Source organism: Pygocentrus nattereri, chromosome 5, assembly GCF_015220715.1.
Source record: "Pygocentrus nattereri isolate fPygNat1 chromosome 5, fPygNat1.pri, whole genome shotgun sequence".
NCBI classification, from domain to species: domain Eukaryota; kingdom Metazoa; phylum Chordata; class Actinopteri; order Characiformes; family Serrasalmidae; genus Pygocentrus; species Pygocentrus nattereri.
The window spans coordinates 25117680-25135919 of NC_051215.1; the positions used below are offsets into that span (position 1 = coordinate 25117680).

General features: G+C 38.4%; 2 protein-coding genes across 2 annotated transcripts in view; both read right to left on the bottom strand.

Annotated features, from left to right (window-relative positions):
- Positions 1 to 84: 84 nt before the first annotated feature.
- zgc:163080 (uncharacterized protein LOC799515 homolog) lies at positions 85 to 2171 on the bottom strand. Its single transcript, XM_017694097.2, has 5 exons — positions 2010 to 2171; positions 1652 to 1733; positions 825 to 926; positions 620 to 707; positions 85 to 274 (listed from the first exon to the last, which is right to left on the bottom strand). The coding sequence occupies exons 1-5, from the start codon at positions 2157 to 2159 to the stop codon at positions 241 to 243; spliced, it is 456 nt and encodes a 151-aa protein (XP_017549586.1). The 5' UTR covers positions 2160 to 2171; the 3' UTR covers positions 85 to 240.
- Positions 2172 to 7343: 5172 nt separating this feature from the next.
- Positions 7344 to 18240, bottom strand: part of agpat5 (1-acylglycerol-3-phosphate O-acyltransferase 5 (lysophosphatidic acid acyltransferase, epsilon)) — a 28550-nt gene continuing 17653 nt past the window's right edge. The window contains exons 7-8 of the mRNA XM_017694096.2: positions 13863 to 13986; positions 7344 to 13684 (exon numbers count right to left, since the gene is read on the bottom strand). Of these exons, the coding sequence (XP_017549585.1) occupies positions 13459 to 13684; positions 13863 to 13986 (350 nt within the window). The 3' untranslated portion in view covers positions 7344 to 13458. The remainder of the gene's footprint in view (positions 13685 to 13862; positions 13987 to 18240) is intronic.

Here is an 18240-nt window from a genome sequence, read left to right on the forward strand (position 1 = left end):
TGAATAAGAGCAGTAGCCTTGTTGGGTTTGCTGGGAGAAGGTTAACGTTCTGTGGCTATGGCGAAAATTGGGGGACATGCTAAGTGTAAAGAGATTAAAAAATAAGCTTTATTTGGAATGTACAAGGTAAGTGTTTTACTCAAACAGTGGCACTATCACATGTGATTAGTACATACGTGATCCAGAGCTGGTACAATATGTAACACAATATCTTAAGAGCAGTTTATATCATGGCGATTTTCAGAAGATCAGCAGTCGCACAACCATCAGGAGGCTGAAATCAGAGCACATATGGGTTAAAAGTCTGAAACAGGACTGGCCAATGACGTACATTTGCTCATATTAACTAAATGACCAGCTATACTGACAGCTCATAGTGCTGTATGTAAGAGTTTGGCCACCACTGGCCAAATGAATGCTGATTTTCTAAAACACATGTATGCTCTTGTGCCTGTTCATAATGGGCATGCAAAGCACTCAAATCTCCACCCTCACAATAACATCCCATAGTCTTCCTATTCCTGAAACATCTCTTAGCATTTATCCATGTTTTATTAATCAAATCTTTTGTAATGGTGAAAAGGACACAGCAGTAGAATGTTAGATCTCAAATCCTCACCTTAGTCCAGTCATAATACCTGCTGGCATCAGTTTCCCAGAGTTCTTATATCTCAACCCCATTACAAGTGCCAGAGCACCAGAAGCAGCTAGAGCCAAGAAAAACAGACAAACAAGTAGCATGGATTCAGATTAATGTGCAGAAAACATTAACACATTCATTTGTAATAAGTGAGGAACTGACAGGGGCCAATCTGTATACTCACCAAGCGAGGTCCATATATCATGAGGGTCAGTAGATACCTTAAAGGCCCCATATGCAGATATGGTTCCAAAAAACAGTCCTGCTATTAATGATGCCAAGCTTCCTGTCCAGGAAAAATGGCATTTGAACGTTACATCAAATACAAGCTTTGTCAAATATCTCAGTACAAAATGCCACTGGAAGGTAAAGAGGGACTGCTCTTTTTTCATAATTTCTGAATAAGTCAGTCCTTGTGATGAAAACAGTGTTTAGAGTGGTTTGGTGTGAAATGGCTCATTGTAGAGACTCAGATTTCTTTACAGTGGTGGTGATAGGAACCAGGGGTCACCATGTCTACAACACAACCATTCTTTTACTGTTCAAAACCAACAGTGAAAACAGTGTGTGCTTTATGAATTTGGTATGCAATGTAAATGATGGTAAAATGGGCATAGACGTGGGAAAATTAAGTTTTGTTTGGGGACTATTTTGCCTTACAACGCCTTGCATGTACCCCTCCGCCATTAATGGAGTAAAACACATTTAAGCCATAACTTTATCGCAAAAACAATCATAAAACAACATCAGGGAGCATTTTTGGAGCTATTTCATGTAATAATTTTCTGTGAGGGAGTTTTTAGAGCTGGACGTCTGGGTCCTATCAGCCAACGCTGTGAACAATTAGAATCAGAATGACATCAGAATGACTCTGTTTACATGTTAACCATTTAAATACGCTGAATTTTTAAAAAGTCAGTGCAGTTCCCCTTCAACGGGCCACATGTAAACATAGCATGAAGAAAGCAGAGCAACATTACAGTGCTAAAACAAGAGGCTCGCTAACGCTACCTTTTCTTTTATACCCCATAAAACCTCCAAGCACAACAGCAGCTGCATAGCCAAAGCCCAGCCAGTCAACTGCCATACTGTCCTAGAAACAGACAGAACACAAAGTTGGTTTCCTAATCCCGCTTCTTGTTCGAATTTCCCGTTCCACCTTAAATGGTGCAGCAGTTGCAGTCTGGCGCCTGAAGTCCGAAGCGCGAGAACGCTACAGTTGCAACATTTAAGGTGGAACGAGAAAATACGAACAAGAAGCGGATTTTATCTTCGTTCGTTGTTTTACAGTGAATGACTGAAAGCTTCGACAACAAAACACGGGCTAGCTGGCTATATGTAGCTGCTAGACAGACTATAAACACCTTACCTCGTAGCTCTGGCGGACAGAAAGGAATATGCAGTTATTGGGTCGATAAAACGAGCAGAAACGGACTAAACTCGAGCTTCGGTTTATTCCAACAACCGATATTAGCGGAGCTGTGTCACGTACCGCGTTCGCGGTACGTCGGTACGTCATTAAGGAAGTAACGCTCTATTGGCAATGACGGGGTCCAAGCACTAGAACAGTGGCTTGTGCTCAGTAAAGACGAGCAGGGCACAGCACATATTGACAACCTTTAAAGTGTTCGAGCACGATTTAATATTTTAATATTTTAACCAACTTACACATCAATTCAGGCGAAAGTGGCAAGAGTGGTAACATTATACTATACCCATATTGCTGTCAGAACAAAATATGTTGTCCTTTACATTGCATGTAAATGTCATGATGAATGGGCCAAAAGAAATGGGCCAACCAAACTCACACACACACACACACACACACACACACACACACACACATATATATACTGTATGTATGTGTGTGTGTGTGTGTGTGTGTGTATGTATTTGGTTGGTCCTTATATATATATATACATACACACACATGTTTAAAGTCACTGAACTCATCAGTACAACCCATTCTTTTGCCAGTGTTTGTGTATCAAGACTGCAAAGCTATGTGCTTAATAGCAATGGGTGAGGCTGAAACACCTGAACACAATAATTAGAAGGTGTGTCCCAATATAGTGTATGTATAAGTGTGTGTGTGTGTGTGTGTGTGTGTGTGTGTGTGTGTGTGTGTGTAAGTAAAATTAAAAGATGCTATGTCTATTTTTGACTATAAAGTAGAGATGACTTGATTAATCCGTGCATAAAATGTCCAAAAAATACTGCTTTTAATGTATATTATTGAAATATTGAGTTCATTCATTGTTTACGTTTGGGAGCTTCGTTGTATGTATGTACCCCACTGTGTGGAGATAATACTTCAACCTGGTTTGCTCCCACTGTGAGTTATTCATGTGCTTAAAAATTATGTTATACTACAGCCACCAAAATGGAGATTAAAATAATGGAGAAGTGACTTATTTACACAACTGATTTAAAAACGTTGGCTTGCTGTCAAATATGTAGAAGGTCCCATTTGGTACGACCCTTCGAGATCTTCAATTAGGGATGCAAATTTGGTCTGACAAGTGGGGGACCAACATCAAGATGCTAAAGTTTCTATACAGCAATAAAAACATAAAACCATGTAAACAAAGTGTTTTTACAGTTACAGTTATTATATTTATGTTATGCTTTAAATGGCAATATATATATATATATATATATATATATATATATATATATATATATATATATATATAAACTGGGATAATAATATCATTCATAGTATAGAGTTTAGTATAGGATATAGTTTTCTTGCTTATTATAATGGCATTTTTTTCTATGTGCATGTTGCTAGAAATGATTTGATGACTGTTATGGCATAAATCAACTACACTAAAGTAGTATTTCTTTCTTTTTGTCATTACTGGCTTTATCTAAATGAAACAACATCCCACCAACTATTACATATACAGTTTGTAATGTATATTTAAATGAAATATTTTTAAATATAAGATTTGAGCATGTTAAGTGTGAGTTTTTTCTCTTTCAGTGTCAGGAAAAAAAACATATTTGACAGAAAATTACCTCAACAACTAATACAGTATGACCTTTTTCAGCATTTACTGTGTCACTCTTTACCTTTATGACAGTTTCTCATTCTTTTTAGGAGACTCGCTTTCACTTTCTCAAAGAAATCTGAAGATTTTTTTCCCCACATCTCCAAAGTTCAGTCTGTTTGAACTCCAGTTTGGGAAACTTGTTTTTTTATTGATTTTCCTTTGACTTTCGTCTTCTGGAAATATGTCCTGAAAAATGAAAGACTTCTGGTTAAAGTCTGTTTTTACTGGAGTTTAAATAAATGAAGGGTAGTCTGGCTCTTTCACAGGACTGTTGTATGGCATCCAGCTCTGGTTTCACACACTAATCTTACTGCTATGGCAGACTGTTTATAAGTGTGTGATTTCAGGCACGGCTCATTCCTGCAGTACTGCACAGTTTAGCCCTGCCTGATCATATAGATTCACCAGCTTGATGATCAATCAAGTGTTGGAGCAGATAATGTACTGCTTACCCTGGGAAACTGAAACAAGAAGACTGCGATTGTAGTTTAGATCATCAGTTCTCTCCTCAACACTGATCTGATCATGAAAAGCTTATTGAGCTAGACATGAGTACCGAAGCATATTTAACTGATTAAGTACCTGCCTTAACTTTGATTTGCTTTGAGATTTAACTTAAATTGAGGGTAAAAGGCATGTAAGCATTTCATTTAATCGTATGTACAGCTTTGTTAAGACACACAGCCATTCTGAGCTTTAATGGCAACTGGGACCAATTTGTCAGCAAAGTTATTAAAGGAGAAATTTAGGCTTTCTCTTCAGTCTCATCATTAATAAAGTGAAAGTCATTAGTAGGTTAGACATACAGGTGTCACAGCTGGGGCAATAGTGTAACCCAGGGCGCACTCAAAGAGCCTTTGGATTAAAATATTTGGTATATTCAAGGATTCAAGGATTCAAGGAGATTTTATTGTCATTCGCATCACATGGTACATGAGGTGGAACGAAATTAAGATCTCATGGTCCAGTTTACACCCAAGAGCTGTTATTAAAATAGATAAATATAAGGTAAATAACACAAGAGAGGGAGAGTAGGAAAGTAGGCAGTTAGCAGCAATATGAAGTCCAGAGTGCAAGTTTGCTATAGCAGCATGCATATTGAATTGAGCAGTAGATAAAGTGTCTAGATAAAGTGTCTCAGTGCGGTTTAAAGTGACAGTGTTTGTAACAGTAATTGTTCTTGTAAGTGTCAGTGCAGTGTGTTTAGTTGGAATTTAAGAGCCTTACAGCTTCTGGTATGAAGCTGTTTCTGAGACTGGTTGTTTTGCACTTGATGCTCCGCAGCCTCCTGCCTGAGGGGAGCGGGACAAAAAGTGCGTGTGCTGGGTGGGTGGGATCCTTCCCGATGCAGGTAGCCCTTTTCCTGCATCTGGAGGTGTAAATGTCTGTGGTGCTGGGGAGGCTGACTCCAACAATCCTCTGTGCAGCCTTCACCACCCTCTGCAGAGCTTTCCTATCTGCAGCAGAGCAGCTTCCATGCCACACGTTGATGCTGGAGCACACGACGCTCTCCACCACACATCTATAGAAGGAGGTGAGGACTGCCCTCCCGAGTCCAGCTCGTCTCAGCCTCCTGAGGAAGTAGAGCTGCTGATGTGCTGATGTTGATGATTCTTTGATATGAATCAAAGAAAATATACACGGTATATGATTTAAGAAAGATAGTTTCTTTCATGATTTGATGTGGTGGGTAAACGTTGGGTGTGTCTCAAAACCTAGTGAGCTCCCTACGTAGACAGGATTTTACATCATAACGTGTGCTCCCGACAAGAAAGCTGTCCCGGTTCTTAGATACCTCAAATACGCTGCCTACTGAGGTATCTTCTTTTGGCCGAACATTTAGAGGGCACTGGACATCTCCTCAGCTGCTATGGCAATCCCAAGACGCAACTATGGCGCCACGTTTCGCTGCTGTCGGAACAAAACCTCATAACCCCAAAATGGAAACTTTACAGGAGAAGGAAAAAACATTCATTACTTTCAATGTAAGTCAATGGAACCAGATGGTTTTCCAAGTCATTTTTGGCCATTTGTTTTGGTCCATCCTTCATGATATTTACACACATTATAAAGGCCGACATTTCAAATTATGTCAAAAACTGAAAACTGACAAAAAAGGAGATGCGAGGTTTTGTTCCGACAGCAGCGATGTGTTTGAAGATGGCTGGCAGAGGCAGTGTGGCAAATGGCAAAGGCATCTTGAAATGTAAGTTGTTCTGATTTTCTGTGGGATTTTATTTATTTTCTTCTCACAAAGTTGCACAAATAGCCTACAGCAGTTTAGCCCTGCCCACTCACACTGAAGTTATAAGGAGGGTTTTTGCTGACACTGCGTACTGAATGAGGTGCAATACAGGGCATCCAATCAGAACAGAGCTCTGAGAGTCTCAAAGGGACAGTAACAGAAACTTTATTATTTAACAATTTTACAATATGGGCCTGTTATGCACCCTCTGGTCATAATATTCCGTCTTTGTTTCTTGTGTTGGCATTTTGTGCTTTTCCCTATTGTGCGTTTCATTATATGCAAGTCCGTGAATGGCCACATGGGGCGCACTCCTGTATAAAAGGTCACCAAGCCACCACCTCTGGAGACTTTCAGGGCTCTCTCCTCTCTGACATGACCTGGAATAACACCTGTCAGACCAGCCCAGCACTCTTCACTCCACACACTTCACCTGCACTGTTAAATGTGTGACCGCTTTATTAGACTCTCTGAGCTAGGGGGATGAGTGCCATGTTGTTTGGTTACCTTTTCTCCTGTTTAAGGCCCTGTCCCATTTCACCCTTGGCTCTACCACTTGGCCCTTAGCTCTCTGTTTTGCATGTTCACGTCTAGGGTTAGGGTGTCCCAATTCTTGTTGAGACAAAGGGGTAGGGCAAATTGTTAATGCTACGTGGCCCTCCAAATGGAGGTTTTACAGAGACTCCAAACAGAGTGTTGGCAGGAAAAAAAGAAAAACTGGCAAGGCAGCTGAACAAGAGACCAAAGAAACCCACAAGTGAAAATTTTCTCCATTAAAAACATTACGGTAACCACTGTATTGCATTGGTTTAGTGTCATTTCAATGTATTACAGTCCTTTTCTTTTCATAACAGGAATAAAAAAATCGCTAGTAGCCTCATGTCACCAAAGAATTAGGGGTGAGTGATAATAATTGTCCCTCTTTGAAGGCATATGATGCCCTAAATGGAACCAAAGCCCAGCAGCGAGGAGCTGAACCTTACCCTCCTCTGCTGTCACTGCGGACTGGCAGGGTCGCATACAGATCAGCGCTAGTAGCTGTTAATGAAGTAATGCTCTTTTCTTTTTGAGGGTTGTCTCATTTTGTAGAGGCAACCACTACCAACTCAGTTCTAAGGGTCAAGATGACACTCGAAAAAAAGGTAGGGGTAAAAATATATGAAATGGAATTGGGCCTTAATGTAGGGAGGGTAGCCATCTGTATTTTTGGTTAAGTTAGATCTGTCAGATCTCGCAAGTTTTGTTATTGTGGCATATGCTCCTCCCTGAAGCTGTTAGCCCATTCAACTTAGTGTTGCCATAAAAATAAACCAGTCCGGTGTTTGGCTCGGCAGCAGGTCTGGGGTGGGTGTCTAGGGCACTGGTATGTGTGTAGAAATGAACAAATCAAACATGAAGCTTTTGGCATTAGAAAGTCAATTTATTGCATGGTTTTATTGGTAAAAGCAAAAAAAACAGCATAAGTTTATATGGCCTTCGGCTGACTCCGACAGTCTGATATGTGTTGAGGAGCTGTTTTACACTAATATGGCTATTTCAGTGACACTGCTGCAACATGTATTTAAAGGTCCGGCATAAATGCAGCACCAAATTCAGTGACGGTCTCTAAAACATACTGTGTTACAGTTCAGTGACGTTGAGGGAGAAAGACAAAAAGGGAAAGAGACAGTTATCAGTAATGTAAAGGCCTCCATCTTCAATATGAACAGATATTTGCTTTCTTAAACACACATTTTAAAAAAGGTGCTCAGTGCAATTCGGAAAATGATGTCTGCTCAAATAGATTCGATATGTGGAGTCACTAATTTCATGTTTTCAGCACTGAAAGTGAATAATAACCCAGTATAGATATTTATTTTTCACAAAACTGCTAGAATACTTAGTCAGGGAGAGAAAATTTCAGCATAGTGGTGTCAGAACACCACTTTTAAATGTACAAGTAGTAAAAAAAATTACAGGTCCATTGAAGACTGGCTAGCTGAATGTTCTATTCAGAAGATGGATGCCCTAAAAATCATAGTCATGCCGTTACCTCTGTCATTGCTGCCCATAAAGTGGTGTGTTCACTTTACAAAACAGTTTGTTGTCATTTAAACACACATGTTCATAAAAACTGACCGGCTTTGTCTGAAAATACTTGACGAAAGCACCGATTACTTTTTGAACCAGTGGCCCACTGAGCTGAACATGCCTTTAAAGCATTTGGCACCATGTAGGACAAACGGTAACCCACATACAGAGACAGAAAAAGGAAACAACAAAAAACTACTCAGGATGCACTGATAAAGACATTTTGATGGTTGATGACAGATCATGAGAAATGTACTGATAAGAGATGTGCAGAACTTTGAAAACCTTCAGCTAAATGACATGATTTGTTAATTTGTGAAAATAAGCTACGATGACAACTACAGAGAACCAAATGAAATATGACTGTGCATATTTCAGTGCACAAAAATATTTTTAAAAAATGTCCATTTGCCAAGATTAAAATACTGAAAAAAATATAACATATTGGCAAATGTTGTCTTTAAATGTTAAATTCAGCAGTAATTAATTAACAGTAATTGTGCATTAATATGTGTAGAAATGTGCTCTCTGTAGAGGTTGTGTAGCATATTTACCCTTAGAAAATCAACAAAACATGGAATTTGATCGCCCACACTTTGGAATACAACTGTATATAAGAGATATGCACTGAAACCAGTACTTCAAATCCACTAACTTGTTGGTAACATTTCAAATTCATACCTCCTTTAATTTACTAATTAAAAACAATAGTAAAATACTTAAGATTGTATGAGTAAATTTGCACTGTATCAGCCAAAGTCGTATCAGCGCATCCATAAAAAAAACATAAAAAACACATCTTGACAAACGCATTTCAGAGCAGACATTTCAATTCAGACACAAGACCTGAAACTTTAATAACACTGTGCAGGTGGGTCAGTGAAAAGCAGAGTCCATCCACACTGGAACAGCTGCTACCAACAAAGATGGACAGTGCAAATCAGATTTCATAACCAGTCAATGTTTTCAGGTGAAGGACAGACAGCAGGAGGTACAACAGATAAACACTGAGCCATAAAATCTATGCATAACCTTTAAAACCTGATCGAGAGCCCTTTCTGCACTTTCAGAGCTGCTACCATAGAGATGCCAATTTTAGGTATTTTATTAACTGTTTTTTTTATCAGTTTTCAGTGCTTGTTCACAAAAGAAAACATGGGTGGAAAAATAAAAAACAGTCTACTTTGCATTCACACCACCACACAGCATACATTCGCTATAATCTGTGGACATACAAGAGGTCACTGAGTTAACGTGTTCTTGTGACACACAGGGATATGCTGGTTATATCTTGTAGCATTTGTGTAATCATTGATCTCAACTCACTGAACTCACTCAAATCCTAAAAAGTAAACAGAAATCTGGACTGGTTATGGCAGAAAACATTCATAAAGCACACACAGTCCAAATGGAATCTAACATCTGAACCGTGTGCACAGATTTCAGGTAGAATAGTTTTTCAAAGCAAATATGCAGAAATTTGAAAATAAACTCTCATAAAAGCATTTTATGTTCAGTGCAATGAACAGAGCAAAATGTCATCCGGGAAAAAAAGGCGCAAAGGCATTTTCACTGGAGGAGAGTAATAAATAATGGGCAACATGACTTAATGTGTAAGTACAATTACACAGTAAAGCACTAAAGGGCCAAAGTCAGACAAGAAGCTTAAGTTTCAAAGGCTTTTAAGTTGATCTAAATCAGTACACAGTGCCACTGCTGGTTTAGATTGGGAGTATTTTTGGAAGTTCCCATACTTAAAGATCACAAAATGTCAGCATTGTGCGTGAGGAGAGACTTAAAATCTCATTCCCATCTGAATGAAGTTGATGCCCATGGAATATTTTGTCAATGACAACCTAAAATGTTTGTTTAAAAGGGGGCTTCCACCATTTGCAAATGCTCTTACATTAGTAAGTTGAAAGCAGTCATTCAGAGCGGTTTGGTGAATTGTGAACTGTTCAGTGGTGGTGATAGGAGCCAGATGTCCACCTCCAGAAGCTCCATCAGAGTTTCATACAAAAAAATGGTCACAGAAATGCTGGAAGATGCCCGAGAGTTTTATGACGGTTCTGAAATAAGGCAAATTAATTATCTTGTGATTAAGACAAAGTTGTTATCTTGAGAGGAAGTTAATTCTAAATCTTGTGATCTCAAAACCATCATGATGTTATCTATACATAATTATGTTGTGATCTCAAGATAGTTGTTATCTTGAGATAGTTAACCATCTTATGATCTCAAGATAGTTGTTCTTGAGATGAAGATAATTATCTTGTGATCTCAAAACCACCATGATGTTGACATAAGTTAATTATCTTGTGATCTTAAGATAGTTATCTTGAGATGAAGAGTTGATTATCAAGATCTCAAAACCACCATGTTGTATCGAGATAAAGAGTTAACTATCTTGTGATTTCAAGATAGTTACCGTCTTGAAATAAGTTAATTATCTTGTGAACAAGATTAAGTCATCTTGAGATACAGGGCTAACTATCTTGTGATCTCAACAACACCTCATGGCCTCTTCAGACTTCTGTACTTAGGCCATTTGTTTTTTACTTATTTATTTTAAATGCTTTTATGGTGGAGAGGTACACACAGTATGCTGTAAGAAAATGTGCTTTTAAATACTATGTTAATGTTTCAGCATTTATATATAAAACCACAGAAGACAGCTGTAGGTTTGCTGGTGGTTTTGGATGGTAAATAAAATGTCTGTGTGTTGTACATATTGTGACCCCTGGTTCCCATCACCACCACTGTGAAGACATTGGAACTGGTAAGTTTCTCAACAATAAACCATTTTACCTAAAACCACTCTGACTGACTAACATTTCAATGATTAAATTATGTAGAAATTCTGAAAAATGTGGAATTCCACTTAAATGAGAGCAGAAATTCTCCAAGTAGATTAGTTGAGTGTTTTTGAAAGCTGTTAGATTTGGCCAGTGGGTATTGAATTATTTTGGCACCCTGATTAAACGCGCATCTATTGCACAATACTGGTAAAAGGAGCCAGAGCAGGCCAGTAGAGGGAGTCCATGTGAAGTTCAGAGCAATTCTGTCAGTTCAATGAGGCTGCCTAGTCCACCCATGTATGTTAAAAGTACATACAGAGTTTATCAAACGGCACTGTGCAAAGCCTTTCTTTGAATTTGAGCATTTGAACAATTGCAGTTTTCAATTTCTTGTATGAGTTTTTATGTGTTGGGGCAAAATAATAACTGTTAACCCACAAATAATCTATAAACAAGCGTAGAGACATTGAAAACATTTGCAAAATAAAATAAAATAAAGCAATGCATATACTTATTTGTTTCATGAATAAAATACTATAATTGGATAACTATAGAGGTAACTGGGTTAGCTTTGACTGTTAAAGGCAGGTTACACTGTAATGCCCCATTACACTCTATCTAATAAACATGTATTTACGTCAACAATACATCGCTCTCAAGTTCTACTTATACAAACTTATATAAACTCAACACTCCTGCATCCTGCAAGTTTGGCAATATTTTGTGATACATTAATTAACTGTGCAAACAGGTAAAATTACAAGCCCGTTTCAGTGGACCGTTTCGATTTAATTAGAGCAAAGAAATAAAACATTTGATGTGTAATAATAAAAAAAAATAATGCAAAACCAACAGAATTAAAACAAACAAGATCCATCACAAACAAACAGACATTATGAAGCAACAGAAGAAAAAGAATTGCCAAAATCCCATCAGAATCAAAGCCAAAAACCCTGAACAGTGCTCTCTCTACTGGAAAGCACAAGACAAACAAAATGAGCCAATAACCCAACTAAACCCAATCTCTTCTTTTTCATTTTTTAAAGAAGACTGTATACTCCGGACGAGCTGGTGAAAGGTAAGGAAACCTGCATGACGCGCATGTATAAGACTAAAAAGAAATAATGACATGAAAGAAAAGGGACAAAAAGATGTGCTCCCCCCCACAAAGGTATAAACTAGAGATGGCATATCAGTATTGATGGGTGTCAGTATCAAGCTGATATCAGCAGAAAATACTGCACGGGATATCAGAGGGAAGAAAATTTATAAATGTGATCCAATCCTGTAACAAACCTATCCTGAAACAGCACTCAAACACGCTGTGATGTGATGTTAAGTTTGTAGTTCTTGGGGTTCTATGGGGTTAACAGAGTGACTGGGTACTACTTTGAGATGTTTATCTTAAGTAATGCGCTTTAATTAAAGTTACATTTAAAAGAAGTAGCATTACTGTCAAAAAACAGGCTAAAATATGGTGAGTGTGCGCTGCTGAGTCACCCTGTAAAGCCTGAAATAGTCATTTAAAAGTCAGAGGTGTTGCATTAGATTTCACCAAAGTTTTCAGACCACGTCATACATCATTATGTTACATGCACAGACTCAAAATGAAGTTCCAGTGCGATGTTTAGATCTCAAATGCAAAATCAAAATTATTTATACTGATAAAGATATGATGCCAATAGTAGGTAATTCCACATCCTTCACCAAGTTTTGATTGAGTTCTCTCTGAATTCTCTTTCAACACTCGCAATCTTCAGATTCATCCGTTCGGAAGGAGGTCCAAAGCACAGCCCAGTTACAAAATGTTCTGCACGTTGTATGAAATTACACATTTCCACCAGAGAGGTCTCCAAATCCCTAAAACCTACAAGTATAGTCTTAAAAATAGCAAATTTAAGTAGTTTTTAAAGAAATCAAATTGGTATCAGTCAGTACTCAAGGTTTCAATTCCCTGAGCATGTGCATGTTTGCAAGACCCACAAACTGAAAATAATGCCCCCTGAAAAGGAAAACAAACTCAGCAAAGTTCAATTTCTGCAAATGTTTGTGTTGAGGGGCTTTCATCATTATAAATATAATAGCAGGGTACCTAATCTAATTTTTGCATTTGCAGCTGTGCCATGTTGTGCCATCTCTAGTATAGACCTATTAAATTTGTACGTAAAAATAAACAGCCCCAGTCAGATCACATGTTTTATAGATTTTCTAAGTGAAAATAGGTTAACACACCCACTACAGGGAAGACACTAACATGTTGCATTTTTCTGCTAATTTTATTGCACATATTCTAAGAAAAATGAAAAAATAAAACATAAAAAAGTGCCCAAATTTTCGCAAAGGAGACATTTCTTGGATTTTTCTCCTGGTATGTTAAATTCAGCAAATAATCAGCAATTTTGCATTAAAACGTAAATAAGTGTTCTCTATACTGGATGTGTTCACTTACTCCTACTCAGAAAATAAACAATACATGTCATTTGACTGGGGTACCCAAATCTTCAAACACAGCTACAAGAGCCACATTTCTGCTCAAAAATCCCAGGATGTGAGAACACAGTGGGTTGAAAACTTAAGCATCTAATCAGTAAACCAAACATCTCTCCACTGATATGAGTTGGCAGAAGGTCAGTAGCTTCCTTCATCTTATGGACTTATATGGACCCACAACCACCCAAGAAGAGTCCCACAGATCCAGGTTCTGACATACAGTTTTCTACCTGGTTCGGTTAACAGCATTGGCAAAGTGAGCCCACTTAGCACCAAGAGTGAAGGCAGCGTCTTTGTCAGGCTAAGTGGTGACACCCGACCTTCTCCTGGGAACCTGCACTTTTTGCCAGGCTCATCAGACTCATAGAAAGTGGTCATCAGCCTAAAAAAAAAGGGTTAAGCACTTTGAGATCATGTCAACTTAATATATCTCAGTGAAATAAATGATAAGCAATTATTTATAAGCAAAATGATAAGACTACTCTGCAATCTCAATTATTGTTGCACTCAATCCGGAAAGAATATTACTGGCAAGGCTGCTAGTGGAAGTGAATACTCACTTATCCTTAACCTCAAATCTCTCATGCAGCCACCTGCGGAAGAAGCCTGGCTCTGGAGGAATTTCCCTCATGTCCACACGTTCAAAGTAGATATGCACTCTGGGACATTCCTTGCACAGGAACTCTGTAAAAGTGAAGCAAGTTAGAGAGGAATTGATAGCATATATTCATAACATATATTAGACATTTATACAGTAAAAAAACAAGTATCACTAAGGTCAACAGCGATAATCAGTTTCAAAGGGGGGCGTTCCATGGAAACTAGCGATTCAGCCCGTGTGCCTTGCTGTTAGTGCTAGAGGGCCGTTGGCCATCTCATATCCCTGCATATACCTGTCCACTATGAATCATCAAAAATATATTAAAAATATGATTTAGGCCATAAGCTTATCAAAAAGCTATCATAGAACAATGTCTCAGACATCAGGCAGCATTTTCACTTCATACCACTCATACCATCTCATATCACTTTAAGATGGTTGAGGTCAACAACGGAAATTAGTTTAAAAGGGGAGTTCCATAAATACTGTTGTGGCCATCTCCCAACCCCTGCCCACACCTCCCAATGCCCCCCCTCTAAAAATCTGTTACAATATAGAGATTTAATGTAATTTGTTTTTTGACAACTGTTTATTTATGACAATAAAACATCATATTTTTATTGAGCACTGTGATTGGCCAGGCAAAATGATCTGTTACATTTATATTTTCACTTTCTTTGGGAACTATTTTTGCCTTAAAATGCCCTTCATGCACCTCTCCACTATGAGACATTAAAAATACATATTAAAAATATGTTTTAAGCCAATAACATCATAAAACTAACCAAAAACACTGTCTTGGACATCAGGCAGCATATTCATAATCATTTTATGTAATAACTTTCTTTGAAGGAGATTTTAGAAGCTTAAAACTCTTTAGACATCTGGTTCCTATCACCACCATTGTGAACATTTCTGACTCTGTCTATTTCTCTAGAACGTAACATTTCACACCAAACCACTCTTAATTATACAGACATTTTGAAAAATTTGTTGAATCCTGCTTTATCATAGGTCTTCATTTATTACCAAAAATTGGGAAAATGCGGTCCTCCCAGCCATTTAAAAGGATTTTACTGCCTGGTTGTTTGTCTTTCTACTGTGAAAACATGTGGTTTAGAAGAAACGGCTCAGAAAAAAAGGAACATGCCCTGAGCACGATTTAAAAGTTCTGCTTTTACTTTCCTTGATTTCACATAACTACAATGACGCTTCATCCATAAAAACAGTTTATTCAAATATTTCCACAAAGAACTGGTTTAGTCAAAGTCATAGCTAGTCATAGTCTAAATGTAAGCTCAGCTAAAGACATTTAGGAATATATTTAGAAAGGATGCTGAATTATAACCTGAAACTCATTGTGGCACACTAGTGTTCATAACTGACATAACAGAAGTATTTTAGCACCATTGCTACAAAATTCATGACAATTTTCTGAAATGAGTAATACAATGCAAATTCACACGGATGCACAGACAAACAAATCATGGAACCTGACTCACCGTTATGCAATGACTGAGGCATTTCTACAATAACGTGTGAAGAATGTAGTCATAATATCAATACAGCTACTCAGATGCCATTGCTGTTTATTCCTGTGAAAAACAGGATGTTTTTCGCATGACAAGTGACGGCTTTAATGTTTTTTGGGAGCACCAAAGCGCTTGGAAAACAGCACGTCATACCACTGGCTGTTTACAGGAAGTGACAGGAAATCCATATTTATGTATTCTAGTAACTCTGTCGTAATTAGAATGGACAAACAGTAACACATACCTCTCCAGCAAACAGGCGCATTGATAATTAGAAAAAATAAATAAATAAAATGAATACAAAAAGGGGGAGGACTAATGAAATACCATGAAATCTCCCAGACATCCCATCAAACATCATTATCTTAAACAAAACAATTGTGTTTTTGCAAAGAGAGAACTAATGTAACCTGTATTTTAGCCAAGACATTAGAAGACAAGGCTTCTGAAGTTTTAACACAGCCGTCACCTGTAAGTATAACAGTACAGATGTCCTGATCCTGTCTGGATGTTGATTTAATGGCTAAATAAAGCCTGATCTACTTCCACTCTGTTGTTTCTTAGTACTTTTACAGCAACACCAAAAGGGTGCCATAAGGTGACTTTCTCTGCCATGTGCAGCACTGTGAGATTAAGTTCTGCCAATTATTAAAAACCTTTGCTAAACTAAAATTTCATATTATATCAAATATCTAAATATTAGTGCATTTACTACAAAAAAAATACAAGCAGCTGCTGTGTAGGGCTGCAACTAATGATTATTCTGGTGGTCGACTAATGTGTTATTTATTCAATGAACTGAATAAGTGAACAATTATTTCTGTCATGCCCTCCATCTCTGCTTCCTGTGGGCTGTTCCAGTTTTACCTCACCTGCTTGATAGCTTAATTAAATGTATTTGTAACATTTATTGTGATTACATGTGTTAAAGTGAAATAAACAAATTTAATAATACCAATTAAAATGCAAGAAGGCTTTCAAATGAAGATAATGTGCAAAATATATAATAAGTCTGCTTTAAGTGACATTTAAGTGAGAAGTGTGTAAAAGTGAAAAAATGTCCTATATAAAATCTCGCAAGGTCTGGAAGTTCAAAGTTTGAAATAAGGCTTCAAATACTAAAAAAAAAAATTCTTCCAGTCCAAAATAGTGCAGGAATGTGAGCATGTTGACATGCTCTGGAGAGAGGCTGGCTCTCTTCTTTGAGGTGGTGTTCCCACGCATTAGCAAACATAACTGAAAGAGCGTCTCTTAGCGAGACCTTATTTTCGGACGGGTAAACTAACAAACATTATGACACTAACAATAGATGGCTGAAGAAAGAAGTGATAGAAAACACTTTTAACCATTTTGGAGTGGCTTTAGGCCTGATTAACACATACTGCCTCTGCGTGGTGTGCGAGATGCAGCAGCACAAGCACTACAGCTTGAACACGCTTGTCTGTCATACGCTCACCATTTGAGCTGAGGGGCGGAGCAGCGAGAAAATTATCCAGACATTAATAGCAATACGCTCCTATATTAATCAATGTAGCTTTTCACACTGGCCTCATGCGTCTCAGGGCACCACACCAGTAATGCATGTGTGAAAATGTAAAAATACACTTTAAAAAAAAATTATTTTTTGTACCTGATTTTCTCCCCAATTTAGTCGTCTCCAATTCCACCCGCTAGTTAGGATTCCCCCAATCACACGATGCTACCAACGCTAGGAGGATGAAGGCTAGCACAGGCTTCCACAGAGACTTGGGAAACCAGCCACCGCTTCTTTTCAAACTGCAGCTCACGCAATGTCACGGGACAGCCGAACGCGCTCGGAGGAAAGCGCCAACCACCAGAACTGTTACATCAGCTAACATCCGCATGCGCTGACTAGCATTGCGTTGAATGATGGGTGGAGAAGGGGGCCATCCTACCCACCCAGAGAGAGCGAGGCCAGTTGTGCTCTCATGGACTCCCGGCTACAGACGGCTGTAGCATCACCAGGGATTGAACTTGCGATCTCCTGATGAGAGGGCCAATGCTTAGATGGTTGTGCCACTCGGAAGCTTTTACTTTAGTCCATTTCTGATGATCTGTGTTGAGTGCAGCATGCTAGCAGTTTCTTTGCACGAAGAGTAAAGAAATGCTATGTCTATGCTATAATATACAGTCTAGGCTAATAAACAAACCAACAAATCTAGCTTTAACTCTTTGACAGGCTAACTGAAATCCCTTTAGCATTTGCATAAAGTTTGTATAAGATAAACAGACAATGTTTACGTTTTTGTCATTATGTGAAAACAAAATACGAACAGCAACTGCTCTTGCTTCGGACGCGTGTCTGAAATACCAAGCGCTGCGGAGTGGTTACGGATTAACACGCGTGTCACATCGCATCTGGTATGAAATGGGCTTGAGACGATTTGCCGCTTCGCATGCGCAGCCTGTGTAAAAGTGCTGACCACTTGGGCCATGAAATGAAAAGCATGACTTTCCGCGTCGTTCACGCCACACAGATGAAGTATGTGTGAATTCGACATCACGGCTCCAGGGTGCTAGCATTTTAAATGCTCATGCATCACAGTGAAATGACACCTCTGTTTTACAGTGTCTTCATTTGACTTTTTTCAACTGTTCATTTTCGCTGAAATGCTGCCACACTTTTGAAAGTTTCTGTCTCGCTTTTTACCTCAGCTCCTGCACACTTTGTCACACCATAATGTTATTCATTAGTACAGAATTCAGTCATGCCAAATTTTTCTAAACGACATGGACGATCACGTCGACTAAACGTTGCAGCCCTAAAATGTAGCACCATGTCTT

What these genes read in the sequence shown, in the direction of transcription:
- zgc:163080 (XM_017694097.2), bottom strand. Translation starts at nt 2,159, where the DNA reads ATGACGTACCGACGTACCGCGAACGCGGTACGTGACACAGCTCCGCTA. An exon ending in CTGTCCGCCAGAGCTACGAG is followed by an intron (nt 1,734 to 2,009) that starts GTAAGGTGTTTA and finishes GTCTGTTTCTAG; the next exon opens with GACAGTATGGCAGTTGACTG. An exon ending in TATGGGGTATAAAAGAAAAG is followed by an intron (nt 927 to 1,651) that starts GTAGCGTTAGCG and finishes TTTCCTGGACAG; the next exon opens with GAAGCTTGGCATCATTAATA.